Source organism: Tetrao urogallus, assembly GCF_951394365.1.
Source record: "Tetrao urogallus genome assembly, chromosome: 12".
NCBI classification, from domain to species: domain Eukaryota; kingdom Metazoa; phylum Chordata; class Aves; order Galliformes; family Phasianidae; genus Tetrao; species Tetrao urogallus.
In genome coordinates, this window is record NC_136825.1 from 1327926 (window position 1) to 1349118 (window position 21193).

Consider the following 21193-nt stretch of genomic DNA (forward strand, 5'->3'; position numbering starts at 1 on the left):
AGGAGGAGGAAGCAGCTATCGGCAGAAATACAGCAAAACAGACAAACAACAAACCGATCGGAAACGAAACACAACATTGCACTTTCTTCACAGCGCGGCCCTCGGTGCCGGACTGACGGCGCGGCCCCTCCGTGCCCGGCGGCGGGCGGCAGCAGCGGGCGGAGCTGCAGGAGCTGCTGCCTGGCACAGGGCGGCGCTCTGCGCACGGAGAGGAGACCACGGGGGGGCAGGGGGCGATTTTCTCTTCCATCCCGGGGGTGTCTCCAAAAAAGACTGAGTCGAAAGAACACGCGGAGACCCAACCGGGGACAAAGGACAGCGGTGCCCACGGGCAGCACTGCGGCACGGGCGCGGAGCCCAGCAGAGCCCAGCAGAGCCCGGCGATGGGCAGCAGGAACGCAGAGAAAGGACTTTGCCAACTGTGTTTTTAATGGAGTCAAATCCATGTGGTTTATATATATATATATTTTTTTTTTTTCCTTTAATCTTGGGCATTTCGTTTCTCTTTCTGAGAACATAACTTGAAAAACACTACAGAGCCAATACTCATATAAAGAAAAATTGTATCCCATAAATGCTGTACAGTTTTTATATACATTAACAATGTACTTTTGCTGCCTTCTAGATAATTTATTTTGCAACACATTACTGCACAGTTGTAAATAACTTATGTACTGTAACATCACTTTCAGTTATGTGTAAAGAAATAAATAAATTAATTAAAATTACCTTCATCTCTGCGGTCCGGCAGCGCTGCCAGGGGAGCAGCTGAGCCCCACGGAGCCCCTTGCTGTGCCCCCCCGGCACGACGTGCGCCTGCCGGTCCCGGATGCGGCTCTCAGTCAGCTCTCCTCTCCTCCTTGTTATTCACGTCCTGAGCCCCGCGGCGGCCTTGCTGCTGCTTCGCCCCCCTCCCCACTCCCACTGTTCAGCCCCCGATCCCTGAGCTGTGGGCATCGCGGGGCTCAGCGCCCCAGCGCGGATACAGAACTTTCCCTTTTCTCCCTTTTCTCCCTCCCTACTTTGCTCCCCGCTTCACCGTTCCCCCTTCACTGTTTTAGAATCATAGAATAGAATCATAGAATCACTAAGGTTGGAAAAGACCTAAAAGATCACCCAGTCCAACCGTTCACCTATTCCCAATAGCTCCTACTAAACCATGTCCCTCAACTTTCTGCCCCCCCCCCCCCCAAATCCCCGCAGCGCCCATCTCACGCACGGACCCCCCCCCCCCCCCCCCCCCCCCTCCCGGGACATCGCGCGGCTCCAAACGCCCCGAACCGAACTTCTGTCCTTCAGGGGCGGGCGGTGGAGCAGAGCCCGGCCCAGGGGTGGGCACAGCGGGCGGTCCCCGCCCTCACCTGCGGGGCCGAACGGATGGCGGCGGCGTCGGGACCGGGACCGGGACCTGGGGGTGGGGGCGGCGGCAGCGGCGGGCGGCCGCGGGGCCGGAGGGCGGCGGGGGGTTGGGCTCCGTGCGCGGCTTTGGCCCTGGGCTGGGCGCTGGGCTGGGCGCTGGGAGTCGAACCTCCGCACCGCTGCCGCCCCGACCCCGCGCTGCTGCCGCCGCCGCTGCGCCGCCTGGCGGGGCCCGCTCTGCTCCGCGCCGCCGTGCCGCGACTGCGCTCCGGATGGAGCCCGTGTCAGCTGTACCGGTACCGCGGAACCGCCGCTCCGCCCAACGGCACCGGGCCGTGCACCCGCGGGTGGCACTACGCGATGCCCGCCGCCGGGCTGCGTTCCAATCTGGTCACGGAGGTCTGCGGGGAAGCCGGAGGAAGGGGAGGGTTGAGGGGATTTGGGAGTGTGCCCGGGTTTGGGTTTATCGGGGCCGCTGAGTTTGAGGGGGGGTTCGGGAGGATCTGGGGGGGCTCTGGGGTTGGGGAGGGGGTTAAGAGGGTGTAAGGGTGTCTGTAAGTTTTGGGGATGGCGGGGATCCGAGCGTGGGGAGGTGTGGAAGAGTCTGGGGGGTCTGGGATAGGTTTGTACCTGGAGGAGGTCGGGGGTGGCGGAGGGTTGTAGAGTTGCTTGAGTTTTGGGGGGGTTTGGGAGGATCTGGGGTGGGGGGCTGCAGCCAGAGAGAGAATTGAGAGGGTTCTGGGGGGTGTTCCTGCGTTCTGGGGGTTAGGGCTCTTAGGGTCTATGGGATTTGGGGGAAGCTGAGGGATTGGAAGAGTCTCGGGGTGGGGGTGAATGGCGTACGGGAGGCCTGGGGGGTTTGGAACAGAGGGGAAGCCGGGGTCCTTGGGAGCTCAGAAGGAAGTGGAGGAGTCATAGGGGGTCCTGAGTTCTGAGGGGATCCAGGAGGATGTGGGGGGAGGGGCTGGGATTGGGGAGGGGTTGGAAGAGTCTGGGGGGGTTCCCTAAGTTAGGGAGGAGCTGAGGGGTTCTGGATGTGAGCGGGATCTGCAGAGTCCTGGGGCCTGGGGGACTTGGGAGAGTCTGGCGGAACCCCTGCACTTTGTGGGTACCTGAGGGATCCTGGGCTGGGAGCTCTGAGGAGCCCTGGGGTCCGGGGTGGGCGTCCAAGGGACCTCAGAAGGTCTGGAGGGTGTTCCCGAGGTCTGGCACTCCTTGGATGGGATGGAGGGTGCCCAGAAGCCCCCCAGACTATGGACTCCCCCTCCCCCCATAGTGGGACCTGGTGTGTGCTGCACGTTGGAAGGTGCCCCTGGAGCAAACCACGCACCTGCTGGGCTGGGCGCTGGGCAGCATCGCTGCAGGCATGGCCTGCGACAGGTAGCGGGGTGGGGGGCTGGTGGGGCATCCCCCCATAGGACCCTCAAGCCACCTCACCCCCCCTCACCCCCCCAGGTTTGGCCGCCGTCCCACCTTCCTGGTGTCCCTGGGGCTGGCGGTGCCGCTGGGGCTCAGCGTGGCGTTGGCCATCGACTTTGTCATGGTGCTGGTGGCACGGCTGCTCTTTGGGGCTGCGCTGGCCGGAGCCTTCCTATCCCTCTACGTGGCACGTGAGTGGGGTGTGGGCTGCTGTGGGGCGGGGGCTGCTGCGGGGTCCAGCAAGTGGTGTGCTGGGGAATGAGGGATGCGGGAGGCTGCGGGCTGAGGGATCCTGCAGGGCGCAGGATGCTCCAGCAAGTGGCGTGCTGTGGAGTGCAGGATGCCGGGGGATGCTGTGGGAATCGGGGACCCGCAGGGTGCAGACGCCCCCATGGCCACGACCCCCATCCTGCACCATTTGTCCCCACGTCTCACGCCAGGGCTGGAGCTGTGTGACCCCCCGCACCGGCTGGAGGTGACGATGATCGCCGGCTTCTCCTGGCTGGCGGGAGAACTGCTGCTGCCGGGGCTGGCGGTGCTGTGCCGGGACTGGCGGGTGCTGCAGGGCGCCGTGACGGCCGTGCTGGCGCTGCTGGCAGCGTGTTGGTGGTGAGCACGGGGGGAGCGGGGCCGGGCGGTGCCCGCTGCCTGCGCACTTCGGCATCAAAGGCTGCGGGGCTCTCGTGCGCCGAGGGTAAACGTTTGCTCAGATCTCGAGCTGAGGGTTTCCAGGAACCGGGTGGCGGTGGCAGCGGGGGGGTCAGTCCCTTTCTCACAATCCCTTTCTCACCCCGTGATGTCGCCCCCCCCTCACCTCCCCTCAGGTGCCCGGCGCTGCTGCTGGAGTCCCCGCGCTGGCTGTTGGCCACGCAGCAGCTGGAACGGGCCAGGAAGACGCTGCGGGCGCTGGCCGGGAGCGGCGGGTGCGGGGCCGAGGAGCGGAGCAGCACCATGGCGGGTGCGTGGGGGGAGGGGGGGGGTGGTTGGGACCCCCTTCCCCATCCCGACGTGTCGTGCAGGCTCTGAGCTCTGTGCCACGCAGAGCTGGAGGCGCTGGCAGAGCAGTGCCCGCAGCCCCACTACCACAGTGTGTGCGAGATCTTCGGCACCAGGGTCATCTGGAAGAACGCCGTCATCCTCGGCTTCACCGCGTGAGCGCAGCGGCACCGGGCTTCTCCAAAACCCCCGTCCCCAACCCTTCCCATCACACCCCCATCCCCACCCCGCAGGTTCATCGGCTCCGGCATCCGGCATTGCTTCACCCGCAATCTGGCCCCGCACCTCCCGCGTTTCCTGCCCGCGTACTTCGCGCTGCGGGGCCCCGAGGCGGCCGCGTGCCTTTTCCTCTGCGTCACCGCGGAGCGCTGCGGGCGTCGCGCTGTGCTGCTGCTGTGCACTGTGCTGACCGGCACCGCCTCGCTGCTGCTGCTGGCGCTCACCCAGTGTAAGGAGCCGGGGGGCGGGTTGGGGGCGCTGAGGTTTGCACCCTCATGGCTCTCCCGCCCCCTCCCTCCCCCCCCCCCCAGACCTCCTGGAGCTCATCGTGCTGATGCTGTCCGTGCTGGGGGTCACCGCCTCGCACGCCGTCACCATGCTCAGCATCTTCTTCGCCAGCGAGGTGCTGCCCACCGTGGTCAGGTGAGCGGTTCGCAACTCCCCCCCCCCCTCCCGACGTCACCCCTAAGCCCCCTGAGCCCCCCCCCACGCCCCAACTCTCAGCTCATTCTCCCCCCGCAGAGGCGCGGGGCTGGGCCTGGTTGTGGGGGCCAACCTGGTGGGCTCCGCGGCCGCCCCCATCGCCGCCGTCGCCAGCAGCCGCGGGTTCTTCCTGCACCACCTGGTGTTCGCCTCCTTCGCCATCCTGGCGGTGCTCAGCATCATGCTGCTGCCCGAGAGCCAGGGCCGCCGCCTGCCCCATTCCCTGCAGGAGGGCGAGAACCAGCGCCGGCCCCCCCTCTTCCGCCGGCCCCCCCGCGAGGACCACCTCCCCCTGCTCGCCCCCCGCGGCATTCCCCACGACTATTCCCGCATCGTCCCCTCTGCCCAAAGGGCGCTGGGATCGGGCCGCGGCCCTGCGAGTCCCCCTACCCAGACGTAGCCACGGCCCCCAGGGGGCTTCCCAATGCTACTTGGCCGCGAGGCGGGGAGGAGGCAAGCCCAGCGATGGGTGCACGCAGAGACCCCTCCCCCAGTGGCCAAGCGCAGCTCTGAGCCCCCCCGCTTCTCCGAGCCCCCCATCCCCGTGTGGCCCTGGGGCTGCGAAAGAGCTGCGTGCCCCCCGGCCCCTACATCGCTGGGCCGGATCCTGCCTCGGGAGGAGCGCTGCTGGGAGTCCTGGGGCGGGGGTGATGCCCAGGTGAGGGGGGGTGGGAGGGGGGGAGAGAGGAATGCAGCGGGTGCTGACGTGCTGCCAATAAAAGTGCCTTTGTTTGTACACGGGGGGGTACAGCCGGGGGTGGGAGCTTTATTGGGGATGGAGGGGAGACCCTCCCCAGTGCGGAGCCCGGCTGCCAGACGGGTTCGGGGCTCCTTCACGGCCCGTAGAGGTCGGCCAGGCGGCGGAAGCGCGGCCCCCACTCCCGCAGGTAATCGTAGTCCTGATCCCCGTCCGTCAGGCTGGAGACGATGGAGCTGAGCGCGCTGCCCGCCGAGCCCGAGCCCTCGTAGTCGTAAATGAGCGCGGTGTCGTAGGGGGGAACGCTGGGATCGCTGTCAGCCGCCTCCAAGCCCTGCGGGATCCGGGGGGGCATCATCAGCCCCATGGGATACGGGGCGGGCACGGGAGGGGGGGGGGGGCAGCGCCGCGTCCCACCTCGTTGATGAAATCCTCGATGTCGGAGGGGCCGCGGGGGGGGCGCCGGGAGGAGCCGGGGGGGGTGGCGGAGCGCAGCGGGGCGTCTCTGCGGAGTGGGGGGCGGCCGTGGGGCGGGGGGTGCCGCAGCTGGGTCAGATCGTAGGCGTCCTGCGGGGACGGGAAGGGGGCGATGAGACCAACCCTCCCCCCCAAATACACACACCACCACCGACCCCCGGCCCGGTGCCCCCACCTGGTCCTCCTCGCCGCCTCCCTGCTCGTCGTAGTTGAGCACGTTGTCCCGCACGTCGTCCCCCCAGCGCTGCAGTAAACCCCGCCGCTGCGCCCGGCGGCGGCTCCGGACCTGCGCGGCCCCCAGCAGAACCAACACTGCGGGATGGAGGGTGAGGGGGGTCGGGTGGAGGCGCGAGTGAAGCGGGATGCAGGTGAGGGGTTGGGTGGCGGGGATGGAGATAAGGGGTTGGGGTGACGTGGGGGCCGTGCGGGTGCAAAAGTGGGGCTGGGGTTGCGGTGGGATGGGGCGGTGGGGGGGGGGCTCTGCGGTACCACTCACTGAGGAGGAGGACGGCGCTGCCGACGATGATCACGAGAGCCTCCAGGGCGACCCCGACACCGGCTGTGGCGGCCGCCAGGACCCCGTCATCGCAGAGCCCGTCGCGGCCGCAGGGACACACGGAGACGTTGAGCAACTGCTGCTGCTCCCGGGGGGGGGTGCCGGAGTCCCGCAGTAGCAGCGGCAGCGAGTAGGGCCCGGCGGGCAGCTCTGCCAGCACGGCCAGCACCGCGTGCGTCACTGCAGGGGGATGGAGGGGCACGGGGTCAGCGGGATCAGCCCAGTACGGCGGCCCCCCGACCCCCTTCCCCCCCCTCCCTCACCGTTGAAGCGGGTGACGCTCCAGTTGCGGGCGAGCTGCGGGTGCTGGGGGCTGAGCTGGAAGTGGAAGGGTGCTCCGTGGGGGGGCCGGTCCCGGTCGTTGGCCCCCAGCAGAAGGGTCCCCCCCCGGCCCGGCCGCCCGCACACCGCCCCCGACGGCGGCTGCAGCTGCGGAGCGTGGTCGTTCACCTCCACGATCTCAATGGACAGCGTGCCCGTGGCCGAAAGAGGCGGGTCGGCTGGGGGGGGGGGCACGGAGAGAACCGTCAGGGGGAGCGCCCAAAGGTGCGGGGGGGGGGGGGGGGCGGCGGGGAGAAGGCGAAGGGACGGTCACCGTCATCGCGGGCGAGCAGCAGCGCGATGTACCAACCGCCCTGCAGGAAGGCGGACGGGTCCCGCAGCTCCCGCTGGGTCCGCACGGTGCCGGAGCGCGGGTCGAGCTGCAGCCATCCCGCAGGGTCGTACAGCAGCGCGTAGCTGTCGGCGCCGGGGCGAGGAACGCCGGCGTTACGTTGCGCGCCCCCTCCACGTGCGCACCCGAAGACGCCGCTCGTTTCCCCCCCCCCCCCGCACCGCACCGCCCACCCCGCACGCTCACGTCAGGGTCTGCAGGCGGCGCGTGTCGGGGTCGCTGGCGGTGTAGGTGGTGACGGCGGTACCCGGGGGGGTCCCTTCCAGCACGCTGACGCGCCGCGGGTTCTCGCGGAAGACGGGCGCCTCGTTCACGTCCCGCACCCGCACCCGCACCGTGGCCACCGCCCGCGGGCTGCTCGCGACCCCCGCCTCCAGCGGCCGCTGGTTCTGCACCGACACCGTCAGCTGGAAGCGGTCCCGCACCTCGTGGTCCAGCGGCTGCGCGGGGTGGGAGGGGGGAGTGCGGGATCAGCGGCTGCGCCGTGCCTGCCCGCATCTCCAAAGCCTGCCGCCCTGCTGCACACCTTGGCCACGGACAGCACGCCGTCGTTGGTGTGGGGGTCGGTGCGGATGGCGAACGCCCCCTCGGGGTCGCCCTCCAGGATGGTGAACTTGGCCGCCCAGTTGGCAGATCCCGCCAGGTCCTTATCGTGCACCAGCACGCGGCCCACCTCCACACCCACCGCCTGCTCCTCCACCTCCATGGAGAACTGGGGGAGAGGGAGAGGAGTCGGCACCAAGCGGGGGGCTGCGGCCCCACACCCAGCCCAGCTCTGCCCACCTCCTCCTTGGTGAACTCGGGAGCGTTGTCGTTGATGTCCTCCAGGTAGATGACGGCGGTGGCGGTGGTGGTCAGCCCATCCCCGGACATGTCAGCTGCCTGGAGGGTCAGGTTGTACACCCCCACGGCCTGCGAGGAAGGGGATGGCACTGAGCCCACAGTCCGTGGAGCCCCCCCACACCACATCTGGCCCCACACACGGCTGTGGAATCCCCCCCCCACACACACACACACCTCACGGTCCAGGCCGTCCTTTGCGGTGCAGATCTCCCCGCTGGAGGCGTTGATGCTGAACATTTCCCCATGGCCCTGCTCCAGGATGGAGAACCGCAGCGCCGCGTTGTCCGTCTCGGGGTCGTCGGCATCAGTGGCCTCCACCGTCAGCACGCAGGTCCCTGCCGTCACCACGGGGCTGGGGGACCACTTATGGGGCCGGGTTGCGCCCCCCCAACCCATCGACCCCCCCCCAGCTCAAACCCACCTGGCGCAGCCCCCTCCACCACGCGCCCGGTGAAGACGTCGTGGCGGAACAGCGGCCGGTTGTCGTTCTGGTCCACCACGATGATCTCCAGGTCCGTGGGGTCCTCCAGCGTTGTGCCCCCCAGGTCCAGCGCGAAGGCCTTCAGCTGTGGGCACGCAGAGCCGGGCTTGGGGATGCAGCTGAGGGCAGGGGGGGCACGGGGCTGCGCAGCGTCCTTACCCGGAACCGGTCGTTCTGCTCGCGGTCCAGCGTGGCGTTGAGGAACACTTTGCCACTGAACTTGTCGATGGAGAAGATGCCCAGGGGCTCCTCATCCACCCCCGGCCCCTTGATGCTGTAGATCACCCCCCCGGGCTGCTGCTTGTCTGACTTTATCTGTGCGGGGAGGAGCGGCGATGGGGCTGGGGGCTGTCCTCCCCCATGCCATGGGGGTCTTTCCATCCCCCCTGGCCCTGCCTACCTGCACCAGGAGGTGGGGGATGCGTTTGTGGTTCTCGGAGATGCTGATGGGGGGGATCACCCAGGCCCTCTTCACCCGCCGGGACCCCTCGTGGTGCCGCCAGCCGGGGGGGCTGCCCAGGGCTGCGCTAGCATCCTGCAGCAGGGAAACGTTGGGGAAGAAGAAGAGTTACGTGTTTGCATGGATCAGGAGCACAGGGCTGGGGGGGTAGGAAGGCATGGGGGCTACAGAGGGGTTAGGAAGAGGAGCGGGGGCTACAGGGGGCTGCAGGGTGGTCACAGTGAGGTGCAGAGCTGCGCTGTGGGGTCTGCAGAACTCAGCAGTGAGGCTGAGATGGGGCTGACCCACAGCCGCCTTTGTGGGAGCTGAGGACAGGTGGGGAGGGGGTGGCAGTGCAGTGGGGGACAGCCACCGTGTGACAGCCCCCCCAGGGCTGCAGGGCCCAGACCAGAGCCCCAGTGGCCTCACAGTACTCAGGGCTGAAGCCATACTAAGGAGCTCCACACAGGCAGTGGGGTGTGGGGGGTCCGGCAGCACCGCTGGCGGGGGGGGGGGGGGGGGGCAATGAGGGCAGTGAGGTGATTTCAAGCTCCCCCCAAGTCCCATCTCACTGTTCTCTGACATACAGAGTGAGAAACACCACGCTGCTCCCAAACCCCATCCCCACCACCCCCAGGAAATTGCATCGATGGGGGCCAGGGCTCCGCGCCCCCCAACCACACCGCTCCCCCAGCACCACCTCGCTGCCCCCCACCCCCCGGCCCCATCCCTTACCCTGGCGCAGAGCGGGGCGAGCAGGCAGGCGAGCAGCAGCGGGGGCCCCATGGCGCAGCCCCGGCCCGGAGCGACAATAACGGCGGGGACGGCTGAGTGACAGCACATGTGCTGAAGGGGCCGGGCCCCCCCGGCCGGCCGGCAGCTGCCCCGGCTCCCCCCCCCCCCGCTCCTCCCGCCCGCACCGCGGGGCCCGACGTGGCGGACGGCTGCGGGGGGAGCGGGGAGGTCGGGGCCGGCCTTTGGGAGGGGGTCCCGAGATGCGGGGGGCGATGGGAGGGGTGTGGGGTACGGGATCCCCCCCGCGCTCAGGAGGGGAATGCGGCAGCTGTCGCCGGGTGCGCCCCGGGGATGCCGCGACGGGGCGGGCGGGCAGAGCGCCGCTGCTCCCCTCGCTCTGCACCGGGCCCGGCCTCCCCCCGCCTCCGCCTCCCGGAACGGCCCCGCCCGCCCCGCGGCCGCGTTGCCGGGACAGGTGCGGGGCCATCTGTGCTGACGGCGGGCGCTGGGCGGGGGGCCAGGGCGGGTGGGAGGGGGGCGGTGCGGCCTTCCCGGCCCTGACAGCATCGGTCCCATCCCCATCATCATCGTATCCTCACCCCCATCCCATCCCATCCCATCCCATCCCATCCCATCCCATCCCATCCCATCCCATCCCATCCCATCCCATCCCATCCCATTTCCAAAAGCCCTATTGACATTATCAGCCCCATCTCGCCCCCGTCAATTCCATCGCTATCAGCCCCATCGCCATCAACTCCATCCCCCCTCAGCCCCATCCCGTGAGCCTCGTCCCCATCAGTCCTGTCTCCATCGATCCCACCTCAACCCCAACAGCCCAATCCCTGCTATCACCCACGTCCCATCCTCATCATCCTCATCATCCTCATTCCTAACCCTATTCAACCTCCATCCCCACAGACATCCCAATCCTATTCTCATTCTCATCAACTCATCCCATCTCCAACAGCATCGTCCTTGCCCTCATCACCCCCAACCCCATCCCATCCCATCCCATCCCATCCCACCCCACCCCATCCCACCCCACCCCACCCCACCCCATCCCATCCCATCCCATCCCATCCCATCCCATCCCACCCACCCCACCCCACCCCATCCCCATCCCCATCCCCATCCCCATCCCCATCCCCATCCCATCCCCACAGCTCGGCGAGGTGGTGGCACCAGGTGGCAGCATCGCTCCGGCCACCGCTGTCCCCGCACCCGGGGGGAGGCACGGCGGCAGCGGCAGGAGCGGCCCGAGGGGGGACGGGCTGCAGCCGATGCCCCCTCCCCAGGGCTGGGCAGGGGCCGTGTCCCCTGTCCTTTGTCCCTGGCAGGGGAAGGCGTTTTGGTGACACGGAGTGGCAGTTCTGCGTCCCCGTCTGGAATTCTCCCTTTTGGGAGTGCCCTAACCACACTCAAACCCCCCTTGCCCCGTCCCCCCTCTTCCCACAGCACAGGGCATCTACTGCAAAGCTCTGCGGGATGGAGGTTAGGAAATGGGGCACGGAGGCAGGGGACAGGGGACAGTGCAAAGAACATAGGACATAGGACAGAGGAGGTGAGACACGGCACATGAAAGGACATCAGATATAGGACATGGGTTGGGGACATGCAAGAGGGGACATGGGACGAAGGCTGCCCTGCTCCCATCCACTGAAGCCTGGAGGTAGCAGGGCTGGGGGTGGCCGAGGGGACACGGTGGCACTCACTGGCCTGTCCCCATCCGTCCGTCTGCTCTCACCCACCCACCCTCCTGCTGCCACCCCACACAGCCCTGCAGCCCCCCATGAAGGAGATGGATGGCTTCACAGCCCACGGCCACCACACGTAATGGAACGGTTGTGCACACATGATGGGAGCGTCCACGCGGACGTGGCTGGCAAGTGAAGTGCTGGGAGACTCTGGGGGGGGAGCAGGGGGGTGGCACGCAGCCCCACTCCCCCAATGCGGGGGGAGCAGAGCACCTGGCTTTGGGACACACATCCCCACACTGGTGCTCAGCTCCACGCACCAAACTCTGCCTTGCTCAGTGGGCACGGAGGCGGCGTGACCTCACATCGCCAACCCCATCCTTAGGGGACACGAGGACACCCCCGGGCCGTGTGAGCCCCTCACTGCAGGGTGACAACCAGGTGTTCTGCACTATTTGCTACCTGTGATCATCCATCAGAGCCATCGATCGCGCTCCCGTGGAGTTTTATTAATGATCTTGTCACGGCGCCGGCGCTGGGTGCCGGGCTTGTCGGGAATGATGGATCGTGAAGAGCTCTCGCTGCGATTTATTCTCCGGTGACCTTGTCTCTCCCCATTGTTGCTTGCTTAAGAGTTATGAATGTGAGACATGATAATTTGATATTGATCTATTTGGTGAGTTACAAAATTTACTGCGTTGCTGATGGCGTAACACAAAGGAACGGAGCGGGGCCGAGCAGGAGTGGGGCTGGGAGCCCTCCTGTGCCGGGGTGAGCTGGGCACAGTGCTCCGTGCCACCATTACCTTCCCTTGCGGTTGCTGTGTGTTCACCCAGCTCGTTTTTGGGGGCTTTGTTCCACGCTGAGGAGCGGGGAGCCCTCGGGGCAGAGGATGGGGCTCCCAGGCTGCGCACTACGCCGGGTAGAAGCGCTGCAGGAGCTCCTTCTTGTTGACTTTCCCCATCTGGTTGCGTGGGATCTCCTCCACCACTATCAGCTCAGTGGGGATGGCGTAGGGGGCCATGGTGTCCCTGCAGTGTGAGCACACGCTGTTAGAGCCCAGCCGAAGCCCCTCACCGCTGAGATGCCCACCTCTGGGGGCTGCTTCTGTGTGCGCCCCCACTGCGTGTCCCCAAGGATGCTGACAGCTGTCCTGCTGTGCACGGCAGCGGTGTGGCACGATGTCCCCGTGCCCTTTGCAGGACACAGTAGGGAAGCTCTGCCTTCTGTGCTGTGTGTCACCAGCTGGTGCCGTGCCCAGCCACTCAGTAGGGTGCTGGCACTGATGGTGACACGAGGTGCCAAGTGTGCCCGTCGGCGCGGCCCCGCTGCCATATGTGTCATGAGAGCCACAGAATGAATCACGCTGAAGAGGGACATGTGTCTCCTGCCAGGGAGCGAGAGAAGGGCCGAGCAGATGGAAGTGACGTGAGAAATAATGTGGAGAGACAGGGCGAGGGAGAGCAGTGCCCACAGCCATCCCCACCCCAGCACCAATGGGACACCAGGACACCAGGTGGCACAGGGGGGACCTGGCAAAGCCCCAGCGGCACAGCGAGGGTTTGGGCTCTTTGTTTGGCCCCACTGCCCCAACCCTGGTGGCTGCAGCCACGCCGGCAGCTCATCAGTGCTGCTGCCTGGAAGCAGTGAGTGTGGGGTGCTGCAGCCCTCACCTGGCCCACTCCTTCAGCTCCTTCACCGACAGCATCTCCCCCCTGCGCAGCTGCACCACGGCGCTGACCCGCTGCCCCCACACCATGTCTGGGGGTCCGATGACGGCCACGTCTGCAGACAGAGCAAAGGATGCGGGCTGAGGGGCTGGGGGCTCATTCCAAAGGCTGACGGAGCTGCTCTGAGCCCGGGGTCGGGCTGCGGGCTGCAGGCACCGGCCCCAGCGCCGCCCCGTGGCCCCACACCTGCCTACCTGTGATGTGCGGGTGTGCGAGCAGCTGCCGCTCCACCTCCAGAGCGCTGATTTTGAAGCCCCCGTTCTTGATGATGTCCACCGAGGTGCGGCCCTTGATCCAGTAAACACCGTCGTGGTAGGCTGCCGTGTCCCCTGGAACACAAAGCGGGATCCCTGAGAGCCCCCCACGCCATCCCACACAGCTTCCCCGGGGACCCCACGGATGGGTGCCAGCCTTCTAGCGGGTGCCGGGGCTGCCGGCAGTGAGCAATCAGATGGGGGGGGCAACGTCAGGAAGATGAGCGCCCCACTGGAGGCTCCATCCCCCCCCCTGGGGTGGGCGTTGGGGGGGCGGGTGTGTGCTGGTAATTCCTGCTGGCACGGGGGAGGGGGCTGCGGGAAGATTGAGGAGGGGTCACGGCGGCGCAGCCCGGCTAAATGCTTAACAAGCTGTTGCGCTTTGATAGCTACTTAAGATGATTACTCACATCCTGCTAATAGCGCCTCCGCCAAGCGGTGGGTGAGGAGGAGGGGGCTGTGCCTTCAGATGGCAGCACGGGCTGGGGGGGGGCTCTCAGTGCTGCCCCCCGTCCTCACCCTCATGGCACATCTGTGCCTTTGTGTCTCCCTGCTGCCCAAGGCAGCTCCCAGCATCCCTGTGCCTTCTCCCGGGAGACCAGCAGAGGTGACAGGTGAGGTTTGGAGCACCGTGCGATGACACCAGCTCCCGAGCCGTGCTCTGCTGCCCATGCATTCCCAGCACAGGAGCAGGAGGTGCACACGGATGTCGCCCTGTTCCTGCACCAGCAGCTCTGGCTGTGGCACAGCTGCTCCCTGCCACCTCTCTGTGCGGCACCGTGAGCTCCTCGGGGCACAGCCATCGATTCCTTCCTTACAGCCACACGGGGATGGAGAAACGGGTTGGTGAATCTGCATCCTGTGACCCCACACCTCGTTCCTCCCGTGGAACAAAGGCAGCAGGCAGCAGCAGCCTCAGGCACACGGCACAGCGCCGGGGCGCAGCTGATGCTGCGAGGCCGTGGGATTATTGTTTCCCTGGCAGAAGCCATCAGCACTGCCTTTGGATTTGTTTCGAGATGCTCAGCGGGCATCTGGTCGGCAAGGTGCTGGCGCTGTGCTTTGCTGTGTGCTGAGGAAGCTGAGCTGGGGGCAGGGGGCTTGGCGAGGCACGGGGGCACAGTGCTGAGCCCCAGGATGGGGCTGGACATCTCCAAGCGCTGCCCACATGGAGAAGCTCCATGGAACACCTCCACCTCGCAGTGCTCAGCCCAGCGGGCACTGAAGGAAGGCGAGCAACCGTACAAGCTTTGTCTTTGGTTTTGGGGGTGAAAGTGCTTCTGTTTATAAGGGAAAAGCTGATTACAGAGAGTTCCTTGGATGTGACTGCTACAGTCACACGCACGCCTTGGAAACCCTACTGCAATGGAAACACTATTTCCAAATGCAAGGCCCAGAGATTTCTGCAATGTTTCAAGTTGCAAAGCGCTCGTTGCAAAGATGGAAGAGCCCTCGTGGCCTTTGGTTTGCAAAGCAGAGAGGTCTCCCAGCAGCAGTCCTAGGCTGAACAGAAGACTGCATGGAGCAGCGCTGCAGAACAAATGCTGCCCAGTTCTTGTGCTAACAGCCCTGCACGATGGTCAGTGCATTGCTGGCAAACACTGCAGTGCTACAACATCAAAGGTGCCATCAGCAAACATTTGGGCAAACCGCTGACTGAGAGAATGCTTTGGCTGGAGAAATGAAATGCTGGAGGAGCTCTGAGACAGAAGAAATGCACAAAAGGAAGCCTTTCAGGTGAGCCCAGAGGAGCAGGGACTGAGTTGGGATGCAGAGCCAGGGCTGAGCTGGGAAAACCCAGGCACTGAAGTCAGATTTACAGAGCACAGCCAATGGGGAACCCATTCCACGGCTCCATGATCTTTGAGGACCTCGGAGGGTCCGTCCTGTGACTCTATGATCTGGAAGGTCCTTCCAACCCAACCATCCCACAGCTCCACGACCTTCAAGGCCCCTTCCTCCCCCGCCATTCCACGGCTTTATGATTCTATATGCCACCCCTGCAGCCCATCCATCCCTCCCGGCGCGAGCTCCCAGCGCAGCCCCAGGTTGCAATGCTCACGGATCTCTTCTCACTGCTTGAGAGCAGCCGTGGGAGGAGATGGGGGCGGACAGGCAATCAGCAGGTGAGCGCTGAAGGACTCCTGTGGGAATTAACCCAGCCCCCCCAGCAAAATGCCCACCCCGAGGGACGGGGCTGTGTGATACGCGCGCGCTGCGGACACGCACACCTTTCCCTCCCCCTGCACAATGCAAAGCGCATCGATAGATCCCCCATCTGCTCGCATACATCACACACTTCACTCCGGTTTATTAGCTGGAATAAATCATAAATATTTCATTATACATCAACGACGCTCGGCTGCGGGAAGGCGCAATCCATCACCTCGACACTCCTCGCGACCTGCCGCCACGCAATAAGCTTTCCAGTCTATTAAACAAGATTGATACAGTGTGCCGGGACGGACTGGGGGAATTTATTTATGGAGCAATGGGAGAGGGAGGCATGGAGCACACGGCGATGCGTGGACACGCCGGGGCTGCTCCCGTTACCTCCTTGGAGATGGCAAACCCCCCAGCTCTGGGGAGCAGCTCTGTGTGCATAAAGCTCTGACCCCGCGCTGCTCGCTGCAGTGGAGGTCACTGCGTGCTGTGCTGGGGTCCATTGGAGGCTCTGAGGGCGATGCATGAACACGCACCTACCTAATGAAACACTGTGACTAAATAGCAGGAGCAACTATAGGTTGATTTATGGCATCGGGATGAATAATGCGTGTCACTGCTGACAGACATCCTGGCTACGAACAGGCTGCTCCAGAGGTTAGAGAACAAATTGTAGCTAATTAGCAGCAATTAGCACCTCTGAAATGTGGGATTTGGGCTCTGTGTGGAACAGGGCCTCATGCAGGTTAACTGCCCTGGGTGCAGGGGACTCCCTGCTCACCTCTCCCCTGCATTCAGCATTGCATTCAGCGTGCACAAAGGAGCCCCTCAGCATCCTCCTCTCCAAACAGGTGCAGGTAGAATGTCCCAAATGTGCAAAACTCCCAAATGATCAACAGCCACAGCTACACCAGTGCCAGGAGGAGAACAGAGATGGAGGAGCCCAGAATCCAAGCCGTGTGCCAAGAGTCAAGCTGGTTGCAGCATCTCCTCATGCAGGGGTGCTGGAGCGAGCTGCTGCTGGGACAGAACTGCTGACATGCAGCAGGGTGACGCAGGGCAGGACGGAGCTGAGGTCTGGCTGCCTTGCCCCACTCCTCCCCTGCTCCAGCACTGAGCTCAGGGCTCCCTCAGCTGCCAGCACACCAAGGGCAGTGGCTGGTTTGTGCTGCGAGCATTAATAACGCATCAAAGCTGCCGGAGGGGGAAAGAAAGCAGGGGAGGGGGAAGCTGGGACTTCTTTACGAAATGCATGCATATGGAGAACGCAGCAATTATTAATGAGGAAATCATTTCCCTCCCCAGCATCTCCCAGGGCTCCGGTTTGCTTGGGTGAAGTGCAAAAGCCCCTCCAAAGGGAGCGGGTTCTGCAGCCCAACCTGCAGCCCAGACCCCCTCCACAGGCAGAGCTTCACCCCCCGGGGCTCAGCGCTCTGCTCCCTGAGGTCAGGGTGAGGACTCCCCTTTTTCCCAGATGAGGGTTTTGCCTTCACCCAGCCCAGCACTGGGGGGGTTTGCTGCTGCCTGAGCTGCCAACGGGATCGGGTATGGGGATGGTGGGAGTCTGCAGCAAAGACAGACGTCCTAAAGTGCCCCCATATGTGGGGCAGGGTGCTGACAACACTGGGGGATGATGGGTGGCTGTCACCCTTTGCAGACCATTGAGGCAGAGCTGGGCTGTGAGGCTGCTGCAGGTCGGTACCGGCACAAAACCTGGAGGAGATTTAATGGCTCACAAGAAAGGAAATAAATCCACTAGAGCAGAATCGCTGTTTGTTTGCGTACCTCGCCACGCTCACCAGCACGAGCAGCAGCAGCAGGTGGATGTGCAAGCACCATTTATTTACATAATAAAATTGCCAATGAGATTTGCAGCTCAGGGGCATCCTCACCTCCCTGTGCACGCGCCTGGCTCCCACCAGCACTGATGGCACACGGGCAGAGGATGGACCCCTGCCCACCCTGCCTGCCCACCCCCAAGAGCTGTGAGCTCAGCAGCCGATTCCCCACTTCCAAACTCCTGCAAGCAGCACTGGGAAAAGGAAAAACAAGGGAAAAAAAAAGAAAACCCTGCTCAGCCTGGAATGAATTCGTGTCATGCTCCGTGCGGGGATTGTCTGTTTGCATTCTGCGTGCGGCGGAGCTGCGTGGTGAGAAAGGGCAGAGCCCTGCAGAGATGAAAGGCTGCACCACCTCCCCTGGCATTTCCACCTGGAACAAAACTGCACCCAAGGGCATCTCCCAAAGTGCCGGGCTAGCAAGGCACCGCTCGCTGAGCATAGATGGAGCTGCTACCTGCAAGGAGAGAGCTGCAGATAAGAGAAACCTGATTGCTGGGTGGTGATCCTGAGCCCTGCTCCACGCGCTGCTCCCAGGGCACACCGGGGAACTGCTGCTGGCCTCGTCTTGCTGATACATCAGTGATCCCTCCCCTGCCCAGCTGCAGTCTTACAGCTTCTGGAGCTCGTTGCAGCAGAGCAAGATGCCAGGATGATGCTTGCTGACCTCACACTGTCTGACCCAGGTCTCCCCTCAGAGCTTGCTGGCTCTCTCAGCTCCATTACTGCCCTGCAGCCCACTCAGTGCAAATCCCCTGCTGCGTCCTGCACCCCAACCCAGCCACAGGTGCCATGCCCTGTGCCACCACAGTGAGACTTCTCTGTTATGTGGACCCAATGAAGGGTTTGTCCACACTGCCCAGCTGTGTTGGCAGGGCACGACACTGCCCCATTTTCTCAAGGAATCTCAGAATCACCGAATCATTCAGGTTGGAAAAGACTCCTACAGTTCCCAAGCCCAACCCCAACACATCCCACAGTGCCCATAACCACATCCCTCAGCGCCGCACCTCTGCAGTTGTGGGACACCCCCAGGGTTGGTGACCCCACCATTCACAGCACAGTGCTGCTGGGAGAATCCACATTTCCTAACATCCATCCCACACCACGGCTTCGCACCCTGCTCTAAAGGCACTCCATTTCAACCAGAGAAAGCAGCAGATAAACCAGCCCAACCTTTCAATGCTCCCTTAAGCCAGCCAGGCAGGGCCTTGTAGGCTCATCATTAGCAGGAGCTCTCGGGTGACTGATAGGAGCAGGCTGGGCGGAGGGACCCCCCCACACACAGCCAGAGTTACTGCAGATGGGTTTGCCCAGAGGACAAGCCTGAAAAGAAAACGGGTAAGTAAAAATGAGAAACGCTTCTTTTTTTTTTTTTCCTTTCCACATTAGCATTTAAATATTTATAGAAATCCCTGCAGACAACGAGATGAAAAAGAAAACTCGAAGAGTAATAAATAAGTGAACGCTGCAAGGTGCGGCAGCCCAGCAGAACACGGCTGCTGCTCAGCTGGGGAGCACTGCAGAGCGAGGTAACCATGCGTGCACGGCTCAAAATGGTGATTGTGCTCATAAAAACATCAGGCACAACCCCTCTGCTTTGGTTTCTGCCCCTCTGCACAACAGCTGAGGGATCAATTACTCCTGAGCTAAGGAATGCAACGCCTCTTCTCCGGGCGGCAACCCGTCCTGGCCCCTTGTGAGATGGATTATTAAATAAAGCAGAGATAACGAAGAAAGGATGTTGACTGGAGAGGCAGCAATGGGATATGCAGCAGGATATCTGCTTGAGTTGTTTGCTTAAAGATACCAAAGCCTACACTTCTGCTTACGGCGTAACACCACTGGTCGTAAGCCAGCCTTGAGCAGCGGCAGGATTCTCGGTGCAAGCAACCAGGTCTGGTGCCAGGAGGAGCACTGCTCACTTCTTCATGCATTCCGTGCTCTCTCCTGCTACCACCGGTTGCCCTCCTAGCCCACAGGTGAGCCTGCAGCTCTCTTGTTTCATCAGGCTCACAGAGCTCTGCAATACAACCCGGCCAGAGCTGGGATGGGGCGCTGCGCATCCATCCCCACGATGGGAAGATGGGCAGACATCCCCAGTGGTCACAATGCAGCGAGCCCTTCTCCTCCAGGTGCTGCAACAGCAAAGCACAGAGCACACCCGGGAGGGAAAGGCTGAAAGCAGAGCCTGGGTTTGGGAGGTGTGGGCACCTGCTGTTCCCACTGCCCTGCACTTGACTGCTCCGACCCTCTGATGTTGGACCCTGGGCACTGGAGGTTCTCGAACACTCAATGGTTGGCATCCACAATGCTTGCTGCAACCTCGTGGAAGAGTAAACAAGTTCTGTGCCAAAAGCTGCTCTCATTTCCAGCTACAAAAACCCAAAGTCACTCCCTGGACCGCTGGAAACACCGCTTTCACGAGCAGACATGGAAACACACGGGCTTCATCTCACTGTGCTCCAATGGCCATCGGGCTTCCAACCATCGGGCAAACCTGACTCTGTTGTCTCCTTATTGCTCCCAGAGAAAGAATGAACTTCTTTGTGCATAGAAACACCTCCTCAGTGAGGGCTGGCGGAGGTCTGGGCCCATGTTGCTGCTGTCCTGCACAGGGCTGCCCTGTGGGTGCCACTGCTCACGCCGGTCTGATTCTACCTGCAACACATCCTAATTAAGGAATCATTATTAAAAAACCAGAATTTGCATTCACTGAATGTGTGACTAGGAGAGACACTGCAAACAAACAGAAAACCTGCAGATTAGGATGCTAATGAGATGCATTTCTATTTATAATCTGCCTTGATCAAGCCAAAGTGTTTTCTGTTTCAGGTGTCAGTGCTACTCCCACAAATATAAGTAATTCCCTTGGCAGGGAAACACCTGCCTGCCTCCAGAGATGGGCATGGGCTGGGTAAAGTGCTGTGCTGGAGCCATGGGAGGAGAGAGGGAAGAGAACAGAATGAGGAGAGAAAGATGAAGAGAAGAGGAGGAGAAGAAGAGGAAGAGGAGAGGAAGAGGAAGAGGAGAAGAACAGAAAGAGGAGAAGAGGAAGGGAAGAAAAAGAATAGAAGAGGAAGGGAAGAGAGTACAGGAAGGGAAGAGGAAGAGAAGAAAGAGAACTTGACAATGTGAAAAACAGCGACGGCATTGTTTTCTTAAAGGCAGCTTGAAGAAAGCAAGTTAAAAGATGAGTCATCATTTTGAAACGTTCATCAAACAAGTTAAATAACTCTTACTTTCTTAACGACTTATTAATCAAACTGCATTGATTCCTGAATCAGATTCCACCACCACCAAGCTCTCTGTCTTCTCCATCCCGATGCGCGCATTAACAGAGTTTTATTCTGACAGATACAATATAGCAATCAATAAAATCTTATTATATGGAGCTGAGATACGTGGATTTGTTGCAGGATTTATGCATTACTTCCAGGCCCGGTGCTATTTCATGTCTCAGCCTTAACCTGTAATTGAAAATAAATCTCTCTGAATACACCAGATTCTGATTTTCTGGAAGTATGGCAAACATGAATGGAAGCACCTTCCTGAGGGGCTCAGTGCTTTCCTTAGGGGCTCAGCACCTTCCTGAGGGGTTCAGCACCTTCCTGGGGGTCTCAATGCTTTCCTTGGGGGTTTAGCACCTTCCTGGGGGCTCAGCACCTTCCTGGGGATCTCAATGCTTTCCTTAGGGGCTCAGCACCTTCCTGAGGGGCTCAGCACCTTCCTGGGGGCTCAGTGCTTTCCTTGGGGGCTCAGCACCTTCCTGGGGGGCTCAGTGCTTTCCTTAGGGGCTCAGCACCTTCCTGGGGGCTCAGTGCTTTCCTTAGGGGCTCAACACCTTCTTGGGGGCTCAGCACCTTCCTGGGGGCTCAATGCTTTCCTGAGGGGCTCAGCAGCTTCCTGGGGGGCTAAGTGCTTTCCCTGGAGGCTCAGCACCTTCCTGAGGGGCTCAGTGCTTTCCCTGGGGGCTCAGCACCTTCCTGAGGGGTTCAGCATCTTCCTGGGGGCTCAGTGCTTTCCTTGGGGGCTCAGCACCTTCCTTGGGGGCTCAGCACTTCTTGCTGCCTGCAGCAGATGGGGGCACCCCGCAGTCTCCCTGGGAATGGCCGGAGGGGATTCCGATCTAAG

The 21193-nt window shown here is 62.7% G+C and overlaps 3 protein-coding genes across 3 annotated transcripts in view; 1 reads left to right on the forward strand and 2 right to left on the reverse strand.

Moving 5' to 3' along the window:
* Positions 1-1377: 1377 nt before the first annotated feature.
* Positions 1378-4876, forward strand: SLC22A31 (solute carrier family 22 member 31; the record flags this gene model as incomplete). Its single annotated transcript, XM_079541522.1, has 9 exons — positions 1378-1758; positions 2636-2739; positions 2815-2969; positions 3219-3387; positions 3603-3736; positions 3821-3929; positions 4008-4222; positions 4305-4416; positions 4516-4876. 9 exons carry the CDS (start codon positions 1378-1380, stop codon positions 4874-4876), a joined length of 1740 nt encoding a protein of 579 aa, XP_079397648.1.
* Positions 4877-5309: 433 nt separating this feature from the next.
* CDH15 (cadherin 15) lies at positions 5310-9428 on the reverse strand (the record flags this gene model as incomplete). The annotated part of the gene is made up of 14 exons (XM_079541291.1): positions 5310-5507; positions 5591-5740; positions 5826-5962; positions 6147-6386; positions 6470-6706; positions 6802-6944; positions 7066-7319; positions 7406-7591; positions 7663-7791; positions 7897-8057; positions 8144-8288; positions 8363-8518; positions 8604-8730; positions 9358-9428. The coding sequence occupies 14 exons, from the start codon at positions 9426-9428 to the stop codon at positions 5310-5312; spliced, it is 2334 nt and encodes a 777-aa protein (XP_079397417.1).
* Positions 9429-11987: 2559 nt separating this feature from the next.
* ACSF3 (acyl-CoA synthetase family member 3) overlaps positions 11988-21193 on the reverse strand; it is a gene marked incomplete at both ends in the record, with an annotated part of 55490 nt that continues 46284 nt past the window's right edge. The window contains 3 exons of the mRNA XM_079541292.1: positions 11988-12105; positions 12748-12859; positions 12999-13133. Coding sequence (XP_079397418.1) covers positions 11988-12105; positions 12748-12859; positions 12999-13133 — 365 coding nt within the window. The remainder of the gene's footprint in view (positions 12106-12747; positions 12860-12998; positions 13134-21193) is intronic.